General features: G+C 41.5%; 1 protein-coding gene across 1 annotated transcript in view; it reads left to right on the top strand.

Moving 5' to 3' along the window:
* EXT1 (exostosin glycosyltransferase 1) overlaps positions 1 to 20,921 on the top strand; it is a 256,327-nt gene that overhangs the window by 213,469 nt on the left and 21,937 nt on the right. Inside the window, exons 2-4 of the mRNA XM_050940868.1 lie at positions 9,142 to 9,235; positions 11,862 to 11,969; positions 19,751 to 19,870. Coding sequence (XP_050796825.1) covers positions 9,142 to 9,235; positions 11,862 to 11,969; positions 19,751 to 19,870 — 322 coding nt within the window. The remainder of the gene's footprint in view (positions 1 to 9,141; positions 9,236 to 11,861; positions 11,970 to 19,750; positions 19,871 to 20,921) is intronic.

Below are 20,921 nucleotides of genomic sequence, written 5' to 3'. Positions count from 1 at the left end.
TAGTAATTAATAGTGAAAATGGTTCCCAGGGTAGTTTATAATCTCTTAAATGTAGTGACAAGGGGAAATAGTTAAGCTCTAAGAAAGAATGCATGGCATGGCTGATTAGTCGCTGCAGAGCCTCTGCAGACCGCTCATACTGGTTGGGATAATGGTGAATGAGGAATTCCAAGCAGCTGTCTAATCCAAGTGCTGATTGACAAGGTCGGTACATCAAAAAAAAGCAGCGTGTTGGATCAAGAAGTTAAAATTGTCAGACCATTCTGCTGAGCAGCATTTTTCGTTCTGATAATTGCCTGCATGGTGTTCTAGTGTTTACACCTGCATGATAGATGGGGCCATGCATGTTTTCTCAGCTATGGGTGGTAGCAGGGAGGGGATATTTCAATTAGAGTGTGAATAAATTAGGATTGATTATAAATAGGACTATTTGTTTGTACTGCCTAAAAAGGTATTAGCTGTGAACATGGTGTACTTAATCATTGTGGAAGGGAGCTGGAAAGTTAATAAAACACGCTGCAGATCCTTACAGAGGAATGTGAGCCTTGGGTTAAATCTTTAGTTTTTTGTTTGAAAAACTCAGCCAACAATTTAAAGGCACATACACTCTGTATGTTAAATGTTTTTAGTGGAGCAGTCTAAGCCATGCACAAAATTGGCAGTAATAACTTACTTTCATAAGAAAGTGAAAAGTGAAGGAGCACACAAATTTGAACATCAAATCATAGAGCCCTCAGATCCAGTTCCTCGGTTATGGAATTCCTTTCCATCAAAAACTGGGTGCACCCTGGAAATAAATGTGTAGAGAAAAATGGAAAACTCCTCTCTTTATGAACATTTCCTACATTTTCAGTCCCTGGAGATTAACTGACAGTACTGAGCTAACAATAAGCAACAGAAATCATGTAACACCTAAATAACAGTAATAACTAAAAAACTGCCCACCCACACGATAGCCGCTTCATGCAAGGGAGAATACAAGGCAACTCTTTAAGTTTGATTTGTGGAATTTTTGTTGGCACGGTGATGAGTAAACATTGCTAGCTGGATGAATACAAATTACCTAGATACAAAAATGAATCAGAGGGTGCCCCCAATAAAACAAGAGTTGGGACGTCAGTGTTATAGGGACCACAGTGGTACAAAGTAAAACAAACACGTAACCCAACACTTCCCAGGACCTTCACACAGTACTGACTAATAGGGGTTCTTCTACAGTTCTGAAAACAGGTGAACCTGCACATTGCTAGGAAAAAGCCTGTCTCAATGGATCTCTTCTAAGTAGCTAATATATAGATATACACATACACTCTACCCATACATTACTGCAATTAAAGTGAGAGGCCTCTCCCATAGATAAGCATTTTTGTCCTATGAAAGCATCAAACTACCAGCCAATCCAAATATTACTTAATCAAGTCATCTTGAAGTTAATGCAAAAATCCCACTTAGAATATATGTTAACTGTAAGCTTTATGTAATAAACTTAACTCATCCTTTATAGCAGTAGTTCTCAATCAGGGGTCTGAGGCCCCTTGGGGAGCAGTGAGCAAGTTTCAGGGGGTCCATCAAGCAGGGCTAGCATTAAACTTGCTGGGGCCCAGGGCTGAAGCAAAAGCCTGAGCAACTTAGCTTCACAGGGTCCACTGTGGCATGGGCCCCAGGCAGCTGCCCTGCTTGCTACACCCTAACCCTGGCCCTGGCTATTATGTGCAGAAAAAACAGTTGTTGTGGCACAGGTGGGCCATGGAGTTTTTAGAGCATGCAGGGAGAGGGGCTCAAAAAGGAAAAGGTTGAGAACCCCTGCTTTCTTGCCTACACGGACAAACACATACTGGTTCATTTAAATGGGGCCCAGAGTGTACCTGGGTTGGCACAGGGAATTCATCTCAACTTATCAGAAAATATAACTTGTCTGCATATCCAGTGAGTGGTCATTTTATGATATTGTCCGGTATCGAAATGTACATCTGAGAAGGGAAAAGCTAAACTAGCTATGTGAATCTTACATCTGAGGTTAACATTTCAAAATGTAACATGGCATTGGTTAAACATAAATATAGCAGCACCTGTGTTTGTGTATTTTTTCGTTTCTTTAATTTTTTGTTAAATTTGACCTGAATAAAACAGATGCAAAAATCAGTCCTCATCTCTCCCAACATTAACTTCCTACCTCTTCCAGGACTTTTTCGAGAATTCAGCCAACTGATTATGTGTTGAATTCCTTCAGCTCGCCCCCCTCACCTCCATTTGTGTGTCTGTCTTCATACAATGAACTCCTCAACACACATCTGCATTGGGGAAACAATACTTTAGAGCATTATTTTCTTCATGGAAGAAATCTGTTGGACCAAGAGTGGAAGTCCACATGCTTGGAGTATTAGCACTTGGACTGTCAGTGGAGTACCGTTAGGAAGGAACGCCATAGACCTCAATGGAACTACAGTATGGTAATTTACACCCACTGAGAATCTGCCCTCCTGGTTTGGGAGACCCGAGTTCAATTCCTGATCGCCATAGTCATCCTGTGTGTCTTGAAGCAAGTTGTGACAGATGGACAATGTCCTGTAATATCCTGAACAAACTAAATGGAATTAAGATAAACTTTGTTAATGCTTATTGAATTAGGGTTAATACCTTTGGTGTACATTGTATTAAAAATGCAATTGTGTATGTAGTTGTTGCGGCATTGTATGTACCTTCTCTTGTAATGGGGAGGGTGCTAATGTGGTTCCTCCGTTATCAACCCTTTGAAGCCATCCCCGGCAAGGTACGCATATACTAGTTCAAACTGGATTCTCCAGGGACCAACAGGCAAAGAAAGAGTTTTTTAGATAAATAGTCTGGTATTCAACTGGCTCCTGGCTTTTTTCTGAGCTAGTGAACAGACAGGACCCCTGGTCACGGAGGGCCCCATTCTTTAGGAATAGGATTGGGCGGACTTGGCCAGCTGAGGCTCTGTAAGACTGGGTACCTGTTCTGAGCTGAAGCTGTGATGAACTTGTAACCACAAGGAATTCTCTTGGGTGGAGGGTTGAAGGAAAGCTCCTTCCAGAGCCCATGTTAGAGTTGGGATGATGTGTTGTAAGCTTATTAAAGTACGCTTGCTTAGAAAGAGCTGTGTGCTACCTTATAACTGTAGCAATTACACCCGTTAACTCTCTGAAGAGAAAGCAAGCAGGTGTCCTTGGGCAACCTATCATTGCTTGGGAGAACATAGCGAAGGCAGGGAACTTGTTCAGCCAGGGACATACTCCTACCAGAAGGAAGTGAGAGAGAATCCTAGAAGATTATGGTTGGAAGAGGTAATCTAGTCCAACCCATTGCTTAAAGCAGGACCAACACCAACTGAATCATCCCAGCCAGGATTTTGTCAAGCTGGGCCTTAAAAACCTCTAAGGATGGAGATTCCACCACCTCCCTAGGTAACCCATTCCAGTGCTTCACCACCCTCCTAGTGAAATAGTTTTTCTAATATCCAACCTAGACCTCCCCCACTGCAACTTGAGACAATTGTTCCTTGTTTTGTCATCTGCCTCCGCTGAGAACAGCTGAGCTCCATCCTCTTTGGAACCCCCTTTCAGGTAGTTGAAGATTGCTATCAAATCCCCCCTCACTCTTCTCTTCTGCAAACTAAATAATCCCAGTTCCCTCTGCCTCTTCTCATAAATCATTTTTGTTGTCCTCTGCTGGACTCTCTCTAATTTATCCACATCCTTTCTGTAGTGGGGAAGCCAAGAACTGGATGCAATACTCCACGTGTTGCCTCATCAGTGCCAAATAGAGGGGAATAATTACATCGCTCGATCTGCTGGTAATGCTTCTACTAATGCAGCCCAATATGCCATTAGCCTTCTTGACAAGAAGGGCACACTGTTGACTTATATCCAACTTCTCATCCACTGTAATCCCCAGGTCCTTTTCTGCAGAACTGCTATTTAGCCAGTCGGTCCCCAGCCTGTAGCAGTGCAGGACTGTGCACTTGTCCTTGTTGAACCTCATCAGATTTCTTTTGGCCCAATCCTCCAATTTGTCTGGGTCGCTCTGGACCCTATCCCTACCCTCCAGCATATCTACTTCTCCCCCCATCTTAGTATCATCTGCGAATTTGCTGAGGGTGCAATCCATCCCATCATCCAGATCATTAATGAAGATGTTGAACAAAACCGGCCCCAGGACCGACCCCTAGGGCACTCTGCTGGATACTGGCTGCCAACTAGACATCAAGCCATTGATCACTACCCATTGAACCCAAAAATCTAGCCAGCTTTCTGTCCACCTTATAGTCCATTCATCCAATCCATACTTTTTTAACTTGCTGGCAAGAAAGCTATGGGAGACCGTATCAAAAGTTTTGCTAAAATCAAGGCATATCACTTTCTCTGCTTTCCCCATATCCACTGAGCCAGAACTAACAGAAGTTTCCAGATCATAGGCCCTGATTCTCATGGGGGACTTCAATCACCCTGACATCTGCTGAGAGAGCATACAGCAGTGCACTTACAATCCAGGAAGTTTTTGGAGAGTGTTGGGGACAACTTCCTGGTGGAAGTGCTGGAGGAACCAACTAGGGGTCATGCTTCTCTTGACCTGCTGCTTACAAACAGGGAAGAATTGGTAGGGAAAGTAGAAGTGGGTGGCAATCTGAGCAGCAGTCATCATTATGGTCGAGTTCAGGATCCTGACAAAAAGAAGAAAGGAGAGCAGCAGAATATGAACCTTGGACTTCAGAAAAGCAGACGTTGACTTCCTCAGGGAACTGATGGGCAAGATCTCCTGGGACGCCAATACGAATGGGAAAGGAGTCCAGGAGAGCTGGCTGTATTTTAAAGAAGCCTTATCGAGAGTGCAGGAACAAACCATCCCAATGTGCAGAATGAATAGCAAATATGGCAGGCGACCAGCTTGGTTTAACAGAAAAGTCTTTGGGAAGCTTAAACTCAAAAAGGAAGCTTACAAGAAGTGGAAACTTGGACAGAGGACTAGGGAGATGACTAGGAAACTTGTACAGATGACTAGGACAGATGTAGGTCTCCGCCATCAGAGTTGAGAGCCAGGGGAGCCAGAAGTCTGAGAGTGGGAAAATACGGGGAAAATACAGATGCAGTTGCCCTAAACTTTGATGCGAGTCACTTAGGGCTTATCTACATGGTGAGACAATGACTTCTACAGGGGCATGATTGCTAAAGTGCACTAATGTGTTGCTTGTCAATTAGTCGATGTAGACCTTGCTAGTGTGCACTAAAGGTTCCCTAGTGTGCTTTAACAAAGTACTGTTTCAGACAGCACTACCTTATAGTGCAACAGCAGGATCTACATGTTTCAATTAAGGTACAACATGTTCGTGCCCTTCAGAAATCACAACACTGTAGGGTGCATTACCTCACTGTGTAGACAAGTCTCTCTGCCTCAGTTCCCCATCTTTAAAATAGGGATAATAGTTCTTCTCTACCTCACAGGGGTGATGTGAGGATGAGTACGTTAAAGATTATGAGGCATTCACATATTATGGTAATAGGACCATAGTAATATCTAGCCAGATCAGTGATACTCAGACCTCGGTGGTTCAGGAGCCAAATTAGCGATCAACATTACCCAAAAGAACCACAGTAGTTTGAATTCATTGTTTCATTTACTATACTATATATAATTATTCTCACAGCAAAATGACTGACCAAGTATTCTACAATTTGTTAATGACATAGTGAAAGCCTCCTGATTGGTTAATAATTAAATAACACAATGTTTTAATATCACGTGCTGCAAAGAGCTGCAGATGACACATTCAAGAGCCACTTTCCGCTCCTGAGACTCAGTCTGAGTATCATTGAGCGAGACAGCCCTTAGTGTACTGGCCGTGGGACTGACTGACATTCTAACACCTCTTTTCCATCTCCAATTTCTATCATTCCATCTTTCAGATGAAGGAGGAATTTACAGTCCCAGTACTGCAAGCACAGATGTGTATGCGTCACTTTAAGCATATGAGTAGTCACGTTGACTTTAATGTGACTGTTCACAAGCTTAAAATTAAGCATGTGAGTGCTTTCAGTTGTGGCCCCTGAGATTCTCAGGTGATAAAATGCTACTTCATCTCCTCCCCGACTAGGTGAAAGAATACTTTTCCCTCCCTTGCTAAACAACATTTTAAATCCTGTGCAGGGTTTCCGTTTTCTACCATGTCTCATAGAAAAGAGAGGTCTATGTAAGTGTCTGAAACTTAAGTCCTTTTGTTTTTCTGTCACTCCTCAGCTCCACCTTCTGCAGTGGAAATTTTTTGACACCTGTTGTTTTGTAGTCTGTTCAATGGCTAGGTGTTTGAGTTTTTGCTGCGTAAGAGTCCATATCATGCAGAAAGGGACCTGGCGAAAGGGTTCTGCTGGCATAATCACCTCACAGTTTAAAATAGTTTCAGAAGACCAAGAAGTATGTTTGTCACAGTTCCTGCTAAGCACATTCTCGGTGCTCGGTGTTGGTCATATTCATATATTAATTCTTTTGTGGTTATTGTTACTGCTGGTTTTATTCCCTTTCAGTTTCTGAACCTGAATTTCTAGCAATACTTTGCAGTTAACCAGAAGCTTTTTGTTCATCTATAAACTGTAGGTAAATTTACCTTATTATAGCACTTTCTTGACTCATGTTTTCTTCAGAAGTACATAACAGCAAGAAGAAAAATAATACATTAAATGATCTCTGCTGTAGTCCACAGATAAGCACTACGTTTATATAGGGGACTTCTAAAACATTCATCGTGTAATGGTGTCTCAGATTTTCAAATATACTTGTGTGTGATCTCTACATAGATACCGTGTGTGTGTCCTGTATTATGTACAATTTTGTTAAAAGATATTGGGCTGCAGTTTGCATTCAGTGAAATTTGTGTATCTACATTGTCTTCAACATTTCACGGGAATAAATGAAGGCAAAATTTGATTCACTATGTCTGAGGATTTCAAAGAAATACATTCTTAATCCCAGACTGTTATCTGATGTGGATTAAATTCGAAATCATTCCTTTCCTGCTGCTATAAAGGACCATATTGAGTCACCTTAGAACACTGAAATTGAAATACAAGTGAAATTTAGTCATGAAAAGAAACTCTAGTGCAATTCATTAACTGTAGAATGAATCTTATTGATGGGTATGTTACTGTACTGTGGTTCTGCCGATGTTACATTTGTGGAGTACTCCTTGAAGTGGATGGAGATACATCCATGAAGGTTAGGATAAGGTCTGTGTGTATATGCCCAGGTTGTTCATGAGCTGAGCAGTTAATTACAGGGGAGATGATAAAAAGCACAAATGGCATCTATTGACTTGGAAATGGGAATCTAACTCCTCTTTGTTGAGGCCTCTCCTCACTTTCACTGTTCTCATTTCCTTCTCTCTTTTCTGTTCTGATTTTCAAGCTGACATTTTGTGTGCTTGTTGCAGTCCAGGGTATTAACAGGATTTTAAAGTTTTAGCTAGCTAATGATGGGGACAAATGAGTGAAGTATTCCACCCTACAGGAGATTCTGTTTGGGGTATTTATTAAACTTTCCTGTCGTACAATATATATTGACAGTGATGAGTGTTAGACCTCTCACCATGTGAAAAATGAACATTTTAAATATGCAACTTTTTTATTCCAGCTTCCTAACAGTTTCCTCCATGTGCTGCATCACTGCAGGCTGTTGAGCTGGGACTTAGTTGCCAATCAATATTCTGTGTTGAGAAAAAGAAATTACTGCCACTCAGTGGGAAAATATATAACCAAACTCGCGAGCTGTTTAAAAAAAAAAATCCACTTTGAAGTCTGTTTTGTAGTTTTAATTAATGCAACATGAGTTTTTATTTTACTCTCAATGGAGATAATCTTAATCCATTCACAGCGACCTTTTCTTGTGCAATTAGCTATACATGCTTGTTTAAGCAAATGGGCCTTCGGAAGATCTCTTCCTAATGACAGGGTTTATAATTGAAAATTGGCTTACTCCCATCTGCCTGCCCTGTTTGAGAATATAACAATAGATCTGGATATATATATATATAATATATATATACACACACACATACATATATACAATCTTCTATCTATATACATACAAAAAAAATTCAGTGCCTGCAGGCCATGATTAAATTAGATTATTAGAATTAGAAAATTTCAGTGCCACACGTTACTGTCAATGTAGCTACTGTCAAAGTAGCACCTGTTTCCAGAGTGCTTGTAACTCTTGAGAAATGAGGGGTATTTAATCTTGATCCTTTTGTCTCAGACCCAGCAGACTGCAGGGTCAGTGCCATTTACAGTTCCATAGGTTTCCATTAATACAGAAGTACAATTAGCTAATAACTGGCTTGAAACTGTTAGGATTTGATGTGTGTTTTTGGTAAATGGTTTTGAAGTGATTGATGGAATTGGAACAATAACAGTAGTATCTAGCTTCAAGCTTTAATTTTGAGGATCAGAAGTCACTGGAGCTCTATGGTTAATTATCAAAATTTGTTTTTGTGCTTTTTTTTTTTTTAGCTGATTTCCCCTTCCTCCTCCACCCGCCTCTCCCTCGCCACCCTAGTAACAACCAATGACCCTTCTTTATTATTTCTTGATTGATTAGAAAGGATTTGTATTGTATAGCTGAATATTCTTGGCTGTTTTTTACAAACCTCTTGTTCAGAGGTGACCAAATTAATGATTGCTTGTGAATAAGTCTGGTTCACTATGTGAAGAGTCTTGAAACCCGGTTTTTGTGAAAACAGTTGGTCTTAATTGTCTGTATTTTCCTTTCAAATTCGGAGCTCCCCCAAAGATATTTTAGCAGTAGAAAACACCATATGTATATTCCTAACAACAAAATTGATGATTCTAAAAGCAAAATCCCTTTTGCCTATTCTTTGTTAACCACATTGATTTCCTTCCCATTACAACAAAAAAAGAGGTGGTGGGGGAGGGGGAGTGGAGGAGAGGAAGAAAAAGACACAGAGAGAGAACTGTTTAACCTGATGGTGAATGTACAGAAATGGACGTGATTGGAGATGATTTTATCCAGATGTATATCAGCAGATGTTTGCATTTTCATGCACAGTTACTGTAGAACTCATCGTTAATTTGATTTTCTCTTTCTTATCTCCCTCCATCCCCCTGTTCCTGTTAGGTTTGATTATCGTGAAATGCTGCACAATGCCACTTTCTGTCTGGTTCCCCGTGGCCGCAGGCTTGGATCCTTCAGGTTTCTGGAGGCTCTGCAGGTAAGAACTGGGGTTTAAAACTTTGACTCTGCTGGTTGGAATTCAGCTGGTGATATCAAGAGGTGGTGTTTGGGGTTGTGTTTAATTTCCCTAGTGGGCGATAATCCCCACTGCGGAAGCCTCTAGTCATGCTTCCGAAGCAATTGGCAGCTTCATCGCAGGAGGGGCTCTGCACTGAGCTCGTCTGAAGATAGAATTGCGTTACCTACATGGAGAAGTTTTCCCTGCTCATTGTAGAAGAGGTGAAGTTGGATCCGTTTAGAGCAGTGTTTGCCCAACTGAGTCTGGATTCTCAGGGGAGACCTTGACCTGTTCTAGCAAGTCCTGGGGCAATAAAAACAGCTTATTGTTTTCAGCTGAAGCAAACTTGCCTACGTGTTGTTCACTGTGCTGCATACTGAATGTGCAGATGATGGTTCTGTTCTGCTGCTTCCCATCTGAAAGTAATGCAGCAAAAAGGACATTCAAACCGGCTGCTGTCTACGTGTTTAAAATATTCTTCCGTATTGTGTCAGAGGCAGGACTCCCCAACTCCTCTTCACCTTTTTGAAATCTTTTAGTCAGCAAGATGCTCTTTTTTGTTTGACCAGCAATGGAGAGCAAAGGCATAAAGTTTGAAAATCCTGTAACAGGCAGTGTGGTTCAGTAGCACTGGAGCAGGAGTCAGGTAACAGGGTTTCTATTCCTGTCTCTCCCACTGAGCCACTCTGTCTCTTCCCGCTGAAGTCACTTCTCTTCTGTTTCCCCTCCCCTAAGCACTGCACTAAGGCCTGGTCTACATTGGGAGGGAGTCTGATGTAAGATACGCAACTTCAGCTACGGGATTAGTTTAGCTGTAGTCGATGTATCTTATTTCGACTTACCTCCCTTCTTCAGGGTGTGGGATTGATGGCCACAGCTCTCCCTGTCAACTCCACTACCGCCGCTCGCTCCGGTGGAGTTCCAGAGTCGACGGGAGCGCGTTTAGGTTCGATATATCGCATCTAGATGTGACGCGATATATCAATCCTCGATAAATCGATCGCTACCCGTTGATCCGGTGGGTAGTCTGGACGTACCTTAAGAGCCAGCAACTCCTAAGTTCTGGTCTTTACTGAGGGTACGTCTAGACTACCCGCCATATCGGCGGGTAGTGATCGATTTCTCGGGGATTGATATATTGCATCTCATCTAGACGTGATATATCGATCCCCGAAAGCACTCCTGTCGACTCCGGAACTTCACCAGCGCGAACGGCGGTAGCAGAGTCGACGGGGAGCCGCGGACGTTGATCCCGCGCCGTGAGAACGAGAGGTAAATCAATCTAAGATACTTCAACTTCAGCTACGCTATTCACGTAGCTGAAGTTGCATATCTTAGATCGATCCCTCCCCCCCCCCAGTGTAGATCAGCCCTAAGATACTGACTCCCTGTGTTACATCTGCTAGGTCATATCACCCTTTTTCTCTGATATTCCCACTCTGTATCTACTTGTGAGGTGTAATTAATGTCTATGGAGTATTTTGAAGATGAAAACTGCTAATTGTTGTGTTGCGGGGGTTTAGACAGTGTAATGCGGTTTCCTTACCAACAAACAGAATCTTTACCCATTGCAAATACTGCTGTAGCATAGACTTGACTAGATCGAAGTTACTGCACAGAATTAGAGAGTGAGAGAGAGAATGCACTGCAATTAGAAAACTTCCCCAGTGTTCCACTTATTACTGAGCATGGGAAAGACCAGCTCATTTATTGTACTGTCTGGGCGATAATTCAGATCAGTTAAATCTGGCTTGGTCTAGAAGAAACTGAACCACCACAGCAATGGTCTGGTCCAAATCCCACTGAACTCAGTGCGAGCCTTTCCACTGACTTCAACAGACTTTGAATCAGGTCTCAAGTTCTGGTCCAACTGACCAATAGGTGGCAGTGAATTATTTATTTACTTATATAGTGCCAGTAACGTGGTGTTTACTAAGCATTATACAATTATGGTTGCTGCCCCAAAGAGTTTACCTTTTAACAATAGCACATAGTATATCAGATACACTGGCAGAACAGAAGCTGGTGATAAATGAGTGATATGTGTTTATATTTAAATATAAAGTCAATGGATTAAATTTTCCAAACTGGTCTCTCTGACTGTAGCCAGGTTTTGTACATGCAGTTGTTTACAAGCACAGAACATATACTATGACGTACAAAGTGGATAACTAAACATCTACCCTTATGGAAAAGAGCTGTAGAGTTAAATATCAAATACATTTTCAAAAGATTTTTCTTAAACCATCTTATGTAATTTAATACGTAAGTTCTCCCTAGAGAGCTCTGTAGCTGGTTCACAAAACATCTACATCTGAGTGCAAATTCCCCTTTGTACATGCAAAATCAGGGTTTCCCTGCATGCAAACAAATGTGGAGTCTGTTCAGAGAGTGGAGATCAGCGGGGATCTTGGCAGATGTATTGTTATGTCTGCCTTGTAGGGCCCTTTGCAGGCTTTCTTTTTTAATGTCTTTCGTGAGAGCTTGGGTCCTGACTTCTGCAGAAAATGCCAATAATTCAATTTGTATGCACTTCAAAGTTTGTGCTAATCAATGACCACACACTCAGTGACTCTTCTAATGTCTGCTATTCCTCTGTGTGCAGGCTGCCTGTGTCCCAGTTATGCTTAGCAATGGATGGGAGTTGCCATTCTCCGAAGTGATTGATTGGAACCAAGCTGCCGTCATAGGGGATGAGAGATTGTTATTACAGGTAAGAAAATGGCTGTGGCCTTCAGCATATTGCTCAAGTGCTGCTGCCACCAACTAAACTTGTAGGAAGATGAATCTAAAAGGTCAGTTAGGGTTAGGGTCACTGTAAATATGAAGTCATTTAATAAGACATCATTCATTTTCTGACCACAATGACATTTTCAGACATTGTTAAAACACAGAAAAGTCTTTTTAAGAGTATCAAATTTCTTTTGGATGCCTCTCTAATAGGATACCCTCTGTTATCTATCAACTGCATGCTCGAGGGTGGACACATCATTTAGGAACAATTTCTGCCACCCATACTTGTACTGCAGAATACCTTACTCTGCAAAGAGATCTGTTGATGTAGATTGCCATATGTACAGGGAGATGGTGACACTGAAGATACTACTTGTGGAGTAAGGTGCTACCCAACATTGGTGTGGGAGGCAGAATCTGTCCCTTACCTTTCTGTACCTCACTTTTTCATTTTTAAGGGTGATGTTACTTATCTCTTAATTGTTTATCTCCATGAGGGAGAATGAAATAGGGCTATAGAATGACCAGTTAGTGTTTTGTTGTTACAGTCTGTATCGGCTTCTTTCTTAAATGCACTCAAACATTGTTTTTCCTATTTCTATAATACTATTTCTGTGTTTTCTTCAAAATCAGTTAGAAGCCAAAGTATATAATGATATCATCAAGGAAACACCACTGAAAATCAATTTCTCCAGTGCAGAACCTATTAAAGGACAAGCAAAAGCTGTGGCTGTAGTCCACTGGCTAGGGTGCTACACTGAGTTTTGGGTTCTAGATTTCTGGCTGTGCCACTGAACTGCTGTGTGATCTTGGACAAATCACTGAAATCTCTGTGTGCCTCAGTTTCCCCCTGCGGTAAAATGGGCATCATGATTCTTCTGTGATTTCTAAAGCATTTTGAGGCAAATGGGTGAAGTGCCAAATTTTAAAGGTATTTAGGTACTGAGGCACTAGAAATTAATAGGAGCTAGGTGCTCATTCCCTTTGAAAAACCCACTAGAGACACTCTTCTGCACGTTTAGTTGATGAAATTAGGGATGTAAATAATGTGTAAAACAGTAATCGTGTAACCGATTAAAATTCTATCAGCACCCCCACATTTTAGAATCATAGAACTGGAAGGGACCTCGAGAGATCATCTACTCCAGCCCCCTGCACTCAGGGCAGGACTAAGTATTATCTAGACCATCCCTGACAGATGTTTGTCTAACCTGCTCTTAAAAATCCCCAATGATGAAGATTCCACAACCTCCCTAGGCAATTTATTCCACTGTTTAACCACCCTGACAGGAAGTTTTTCCTAATGTCCAACCTAAACCACCCTTGCTGCAATTTAAGCCCATTGTTTCTTGTCTTATGCTCAGAGGTTAAGAACAATTTTTCTACCTCTTCCTTGTAACCTTTTATGCACTTGAAAACTGTTATCATGTTCTCTTTGTCGTCTCTTCTCCAGACTAAACAGACACAATTTTTTCAATCTTCCCTCATAGGTCACCTTTAATCATTTTTGTTGCTTTTCTCTGGACTTCCTCCAATTTGTCCACATCTTTCCGGAAATGTGGCACCCAGAACTGGACACAATACTCCAGCTGAGGCCTAATCAGCGCGGAGTAAAGCGGAAGAATTATTTCTCATGTCTTGCTTACAAAACTCCTGCTAATACATCCCATAATGATGTTTGCTTTTTTTGAAACAGTGTTACACTGTTGACTCATATTTAGCTTGTGATCCACTATGACTCCCAGATCCCTTTCCGCAGTACTCCTTCCTAAGCAGTCATTTCCCATTTTGTATGTGCACAATTGATTGTTCCTTCTTAAGTGGAATACTTTGCATTTGTCCTTATTGAATTTCATCCTGTTTCCTTAAGACCATTTCTCCAGTTTGTCCAGATCATTTTGAATTTTAATCCTATCCTCCAAAGCACTTGCAACCCCTCCCAGCTTGATATTGTCTGCAAACATTATGTGTACTCTCTATGCCATTATCTAAATCATTGATGAAGATATTGAACAGAACCGGACCCAGAACCAATCGCTGCGGGACCCCACTCATTATGCCCTTCCGCATGACTGTGAACCACTGATAACTACTCTCTGGGAAGAGTTTTCCAGCCAGTTATGCACCCACCTTATAGTAGCTCCATCTAGGTTGTATTTCCCTAGTTTGTTTATGAGAAGGTCATGGGAAACAGTATCAAAAGCCTTACTAAAGTCAAGCTATACCACATCTACCACTTCCACCCTATCCACAAGGCTTGTTACCCTGTCATAGAAAACTATTGAGTTGGTTTAACATGATTTGTTCTTGACAAATCCATGCTGACAGTTGTCACCTTATTATCTTCTATGTGTTTGCAAATTGATTACTTAATTATTTGCTCCATTATCCTTCCGGTACAGAAGATAAGCTGACTAGTCTGTAATTCCCCAGGTTGTCCTTATTTCCGTTTTTATAGATGGGCAGTATATTTGCTCTTTTCCAGACTTCTGGAATGTCTCCCATCTTCCATGACTTTTCAAAAACAATTGCAAATGGCTCAGATATCTCCTCAGTCAGCTCCTTGAATATTCTAGGATGCATTTCATTAGGCCCTGGTGATTTGAAGACATCTAACTTGTCCAAGTAATTTTTGACTTGTTTTTTCCCTATTTTAGACTCTGATCCTACGTCATTTTCACTGGCATTCACTATGTTAGACGACCAGTCTCCACCAACCTTCTTGGTGAAAACCAAAACAAAGAAATCATTAAGCTCTCTGCCACTTCCACATTCTCTATTATTGTCTTTCCGCCCTCATTGAGTAATGGGGCTACTCTGTCCTTGGTCTTCCTCTTCCTTCTAATGTATTTGTAGAATGTTTTCCTTTATTTCTCTAGCTGGTTTGATCTCGTTTTGATCTCTTTTCTAATTTTGTCCCTACATATTTGTGTTATTTGTTTATATTCATCCTTTGTAATTTGACCAAGTTTCCATTTTTTGTAGGACTGTTCTTTGAGTTTTAGATCACTGAGGATCTCCTGGTTAAGCCAGGGTGGTCTCTTGCCAAACTTCCTAGTTTCCTACGCAGTGAGATAGTTTGCCCTTGTGCCCTTAATAATGTCTCTTTGAAAAACTGCCAGTTGTCTTCAGTTGTTTTTCCCCTACCAACTCCTTGAGTTTGCTAAAGTCTGCCTTCTTGAAATCCATTGTCTTTATTGTGCTGTTCTCCCTCCTACCATTCCTTAGAATCATCAACTCTACCATTTCATGATCATTTTCACCCAAGTTGCCTTCCACTTTCAAATTCTCAACCAATTCCTCCCGATTTGTCAAAATCAAATCTAGAACAGCCTTCCCCCTAGTAACTTTCTTCACCTTCTGAAATAAAAAATTGTCTCCAGTACATTCCAAGAACTTGTTGGATAATCTGTGCCCTGCTGTGTTATTTTCCCTACAGATGTCTGGGTAGTTGAAGTCCCCCATCACCACCAAGTCCTGTGCTTTGGAAGATTTTGTTAGTTGTTTAAAAAAAGACTCATCCATCTGTTCTTCTTGGTTAAGTGGTCTGTAGTAGACCCCTACCATGATATCACCCTTGTTTTTTTACCCCTTTTATCCTTCCCTAGAGACTTTCAGCAAGTCTGTCTCTTATTTCTAGCTGAACCTCAGTCCAAGTGTATACATTTTTAATATATAAGGCAACATCTCCTCCCTTTTTTCCCTGCCTGTCCTTCCTGAGCAAGCTGTACCCTTCTATATCAATATTCCAGTCATGCATATTATCCCATCAAGTCTCCGTGATGCCAACAATGTCATAGTTGTGTTTATTTACTAGCATTTCGAGTTCTTCCTGCTTACTCCCCATACCTCTCGCATTAGTATACAGACATCTAAAATACTGATTTGATCCCCCCTCCAACCCCAGTTCTGCCTTATCTCTCCCTTATTTATGCTATAACAGCTGAAATATTTTACGCGGGGCTCCGCTGCTGCCTCTGAGCCTGGGTGGGGCTGGCAGCCTGGAGTGACCCCAGGTGTGCCGGGAAGCCAGGCAGTAGCAGAGCCCCGACACAGGGTAGCAACCGAGATGCCAAGCACGCAGGGATGCCGGGGTGATGGACAGCAGCAGAGCCCCAGGTGTGGCAGCATCAGGGACCCTGGCCATGGGAGGGCAGCTGGGACCCTGGCAGGAGTTTAACCATTAACTGCTTAAACTCTTACATCCCTAGATGAAGTACTTTTTTAAATCTGACCCCAAAAGCTCTTAGTTAAGAGAGAACTATTATTATGAATTAATTGCAAGTATAAAAATAAAGTAATTTTTGCTTCAAAGGACCACACATTTTTGTAAGCAAAATTATTTAAAAAATATAATTTGCTGATCTTTGTGTCTTCCTGTAATATGCCATTCGTTCTCTTCACAGCTGCTTCCTTATTGAACAGCTACGGCACCGTTATTAACAGTGTTTGTAAAGTGCTGGCACAGAGCCTGAATGTCTGCTCTGGGAAATGTTTTTGTTATGTTGCAGTTTTTCATTTCCTGTTTTAGAACAGCTCAGATGTTTTTATTTGCATATTCTTGTTACCATAGAACCAGTTTAGTTCCAGTCTTAATTTAGTCTTCCTGCATTTATTTCTGTAGGGTTCTCTTTTTTCTCCTTTTATTACCAAAATGACCTTTTATTAAGACGTCATCTAGTTCTATTAATTCCAGTGTAATCCTGCCAGATTAGTATTAATATGTCATTTTCCAAACCTGTCTTTCTGGACAAATAGATTAATAACTAATAGGCAAACATAGTTAAAATGGGAGCTCTGATTTTGCTTACCAGCTGTTATAACAGGCCAGGCGCACAGGCAGGCTAAGAAATTCTCTAACCTTGTCACAATGTTTATGGGCACATGCATGAAGCTGTAGAACGATAACCTCTTCAACTTTCGGGGTCAGAATTGCTTCCTTATTACAAAGGAGAGCGCGTGCCGTAGTTAGAGACGGGTGTTAATTTCATTTTGTGTCCATCACTAGATCAAGGCCTGTGAAATCATGCGTGGTGCCATGAAACATTTGTGTCTATTAGAAGTAATGCCCCATGGCTGTACTAAAATGCAGTCACAATAATATGATTGCTGTTGATAATGGTGCTGTTAACATGCTTCACTATACTCCCATACTTACAGGAGCCTAATAGAAAACAATCCACTTTATAATCCATATCAGAGGACTGAATTTTGTAGTTCAGTGGTATAAACTTAAATAGTAAGGTGCCTCATTTGTATACAGGCAGTCCTCCGACTTACGACACAATTGGTTCCTTACAATTGCGTCGGAACTCGGAACCAGAGTCTACTCTTTTGCGGAACCAAGTGTTGTAAACTCGAAACCAATAGTCGTAAGTCGAATCAGGGTGTCAATGTAGAAGCGTCATAAATGCCATTCATCGTAACTCGAATGCTGTAAAGTCGAGGTCTGCCTGTATATATTTTAACTGCTTCTCTGTGCCCCCACCCTTCCTGTATTGCTTCTTTTACAGGAAGGATCAAGCAAAAGACTCTAATATGCCACGGACCTCTTATCACCGTGACTGCTTTGCTTCTGTATGGTATCCCACTCCCTTAGTTCCTTGTCCTTTTAAACTCCAATTCAAGGTCTGAGGGTATGTCTGAACTGCAGTGGAAGTGGGACTGTGATTGCAGCCCATGTAGACATACCTGAGCTAGCTTTAATCTACCTGACGTGGGTACCTATGGCAGTGAAGCTGCAACAGCACAAACTTCAGTGCAAGCTGTGCAAGCCAGCCTGGAACCCTGGGTAACTATTGGGGTGGCTTGCTTGTGCTGAAATTTGTGCTGCCGGGGCTTCACTGCTATCAGGATGTGAGTTGCCTAGATTATAGCTAGCATGGGTGTGTCTGCACATGCCACAATCACACACACACACACCCCAATTGCAGTGTAGACAAACCCTTAGATTACAAGATCTTTGGGGCAGAAATAGTCTCTTACCATTTGTACAGCACCTAACAATGTGGAGCCATGATCCTGTTTGGGAGTTGTGGGCACTACCTGAATGCAAATGAGATAGAATAATAATTGTATAATATCTGCATAACCCTCCTGAATCTCTGTACGTATCAAACCTTAAAACTTTGAATCCTCTTCTGGAGCAGGTTTCTTATGGAACAGTTTCCCTGCAGATGTGTATGAAACTGCACAATAACCTTTGCCACCGAACTCTTTCAGAACATTATATGAAGAATAATTGTATTCTGATCGGGGATATTTTATGTGGTGTGTGTGTGTGTGTGTGTGTGTGAGAGAGAGAGAGAGAGAGAGAGATAGGGGTGTGAGTGTTTAGGTTAATCTAATAACTAGATGGACAATGATGATAATATTATTATAAGATATAATAATGCAAACTTTGGTGCCTGTGTGCATCTAGCCCTGAAAGTAAATATATGACAGGCTTGTGAGAAATAAGAGATGGAGAATGAGGTGGCCGGACTTGAAATAGAAGTAGGTACCACAGCAAAATAACTCCCCATTTCTACAAGAAGTGAACACACTCACACTGCAGTGAAGGGGCCTGGTTTTCATTTACACTTAGGCCGCGAACACCACTCTGACAGTGTAAAGAGATCTTGAAGTAGGAATAAATTACAGTTACACCCACTCCGATGGCCTCTTACACGGCCAGAGCAGTGAGCAGGGAGACCTTAGAGCTTGTCTGCATGGAGATTTAATGGGAAAGTTACTACAAAATAGCCAGGGTATGAATTCAATAGCTATTTCCCACTAACTCCCCACTTTTTTGCCATTTATGTTAATCTGCTTCCAGAGGGGACAAACCTAAACTGCACGAAGGAACTCAATGCAGAATAAATGTCCACATGGGGTGCTAATGTGGAGTAGCTATTCCCCACTAGCTGTTCTGCACTAGCTAGTCCAGTCCTTTTCCCTGAGTAGACAAGCTCTTAATGCAAATGAGAATTGGGCTTTTAAGAAGCTAAACACTAGTCTGTACAGATGCTGGACTCTCTCCAAAGTGGGTGGGGAATGTGGGTTCCCACGCCCCCTCCTTCTGATCTGGTTTGCAGGGCAACTGTCTATCAGGAAGAAGGATGGTAGGATTTATTTTTTCATTTATAAGGAAAGCTCTACCAGAATTAAAGCTGCACAATGTGTCCAGTGAAAAATATCATTGTGTTTTCCTCTAAATAGCAGATTTTTCTTCTCTCCACGTTATTCCACAAAGGGGTGGCTTTGCTGCAGATTCTGTGATGGTTTCTTCAGGGAATTTGTGTTGCCATGTTGTAGTGACTGCAATCGCAGATCCCTTTAATATACTTTCAGAATGGAGATCATTGTTGGACTCTAAATACCCGCAGCTACCAGTATTTTAAATTGGTGGTTTGCAAAAAGCTGTGTGTGCAAGGGATTTGCCGAAAAGTTTCTCACTGTGACTGCAGAAGTGGAAAAAGTAGCATTTGCTACCATAGAAACAACTTTCTTTAAAAAATGGAGAGTTGCTAGTAAATCCTAAGGTTGGCCAATAGGCTCAGATACCAAAGGTCACAAAAGGTGCTGCTCATTCATTTTCCAGTCGCTGTTCTTTAGCTGCTAATTCACATATCTGTGTCTGGTGGGGGTACTGGCTGACACTGAATCTGTGTTGCTGGATAGGAGCAGAGAATGCTAGTTTGGGATTCTTAAGCATGTATTAATTTGATCAGGTTACATTGTTTTCCACACCATCTGATTGTAGTGCATCTTGTATTACAGATTCCTTCTACAATCAGGTCTATCCATCAGGATAAAATCCTAGCACTTAGACAGCAGACACAGTTCTTGTGGGAGGCTTATTTTTCTTCAGTTGAGAAGATTGTATTGACTACACTAGAGGTGAGTAACAATTCTCAGATATTAGTCAGAGCAGAGATGTTCCTTAATATGTCTGCCACACTCCGTGCTGAGCAGTTGCGTGTGACCTTGGCTTTCATGACATGTGATTGGTCACCTGAAAAACCTTCAGCAGCTTGATAACTTTTCTCCCCTAAGGAAATATTTTCTTCATTATTGGAATCCACATAAGAAAACTGACATGGTGACAAATAGGAGCCATCCGACACATGGAAAAGTCTTGTGCCATCACAATTTCTCAAGGCTTTATGGCTGATGAATCAGTATTCCTATTACACATAGTGAATGTGATCCTTTAAAGGACCTTACTAGAACTCATTTTGGAAAAAATATAATTTAAAAGCCCCTTTTCTCCCATTCCCCCTTAACTTTTTGATGCCCTTTCACAGGTCTCTTGTTCTGGAAGTGGCTGCTTGTAAGTCACCTGAGACTTATCAAATGTGTACATTTCCAAGGGGAGATAGAAGGTGACATACAGAAGAAAGCCCAAATTATGCATAGCAGTCCAGCTGTGGACAGCCAGAGCCCACTGTACTCCAGCCATTCTTCCTCCTTACCCCAGCGGGGGTTGTGGAGAAGGAGGTATACACTGGTTCTGTACTCCCTGCAATCTCTTCTGCAATTGGGCTATCCCCAGCTCCTTTTGTTTCTTTTACAGAATCTGTCCCTCAAGTGCAACTTTAGGGCTGAATTGAAACATCTTCAATAATGTGGCCATAGTTGTCAGTTGACTAGGGGATGGTTAGTAATACCTGTAGCTAGGATTTAGGAAGCTACCAGCTGAGAAGCTTGAGCTTAGTAGCAAGGAAAACATTCAGGATAGAACAGGGAAGGAGCCTGCAAGGTTTTAATTTAATGAAACCAAGTCGGACATATCAGACCTTTTGTTTTTTGAATCCAAGATAAGCAATCTCACAGAACCACTTCTATGTATAGAAGGCAAATTAACAATAATTCTGTTCAGTGGAAAATAACATGCATGCTCAGGTGTTCATTCCAGAGTCCAACAATCCCTAGAAAAGCCTGAACTGTT

This window comes from Gopherus flavomarginatus, chromosome 2 (assembly GCF_025201925.1).
Source record: "Gopherus flavomarginatus isolate rGopFla2 chromosome 2, rGopFla2.mat.asm, whole genome shotgun sequence".
Lineage (NCBI taxonomy): Eukaryota > Metazoa > Chordata > Testudines > Testudinidae > Gopherus > Gopherus flavomarginatus.
Note: the sequence above shows the minus strand (reverse complement) of the source record. Positions and strands in the feature narration are given on the sequence as shown.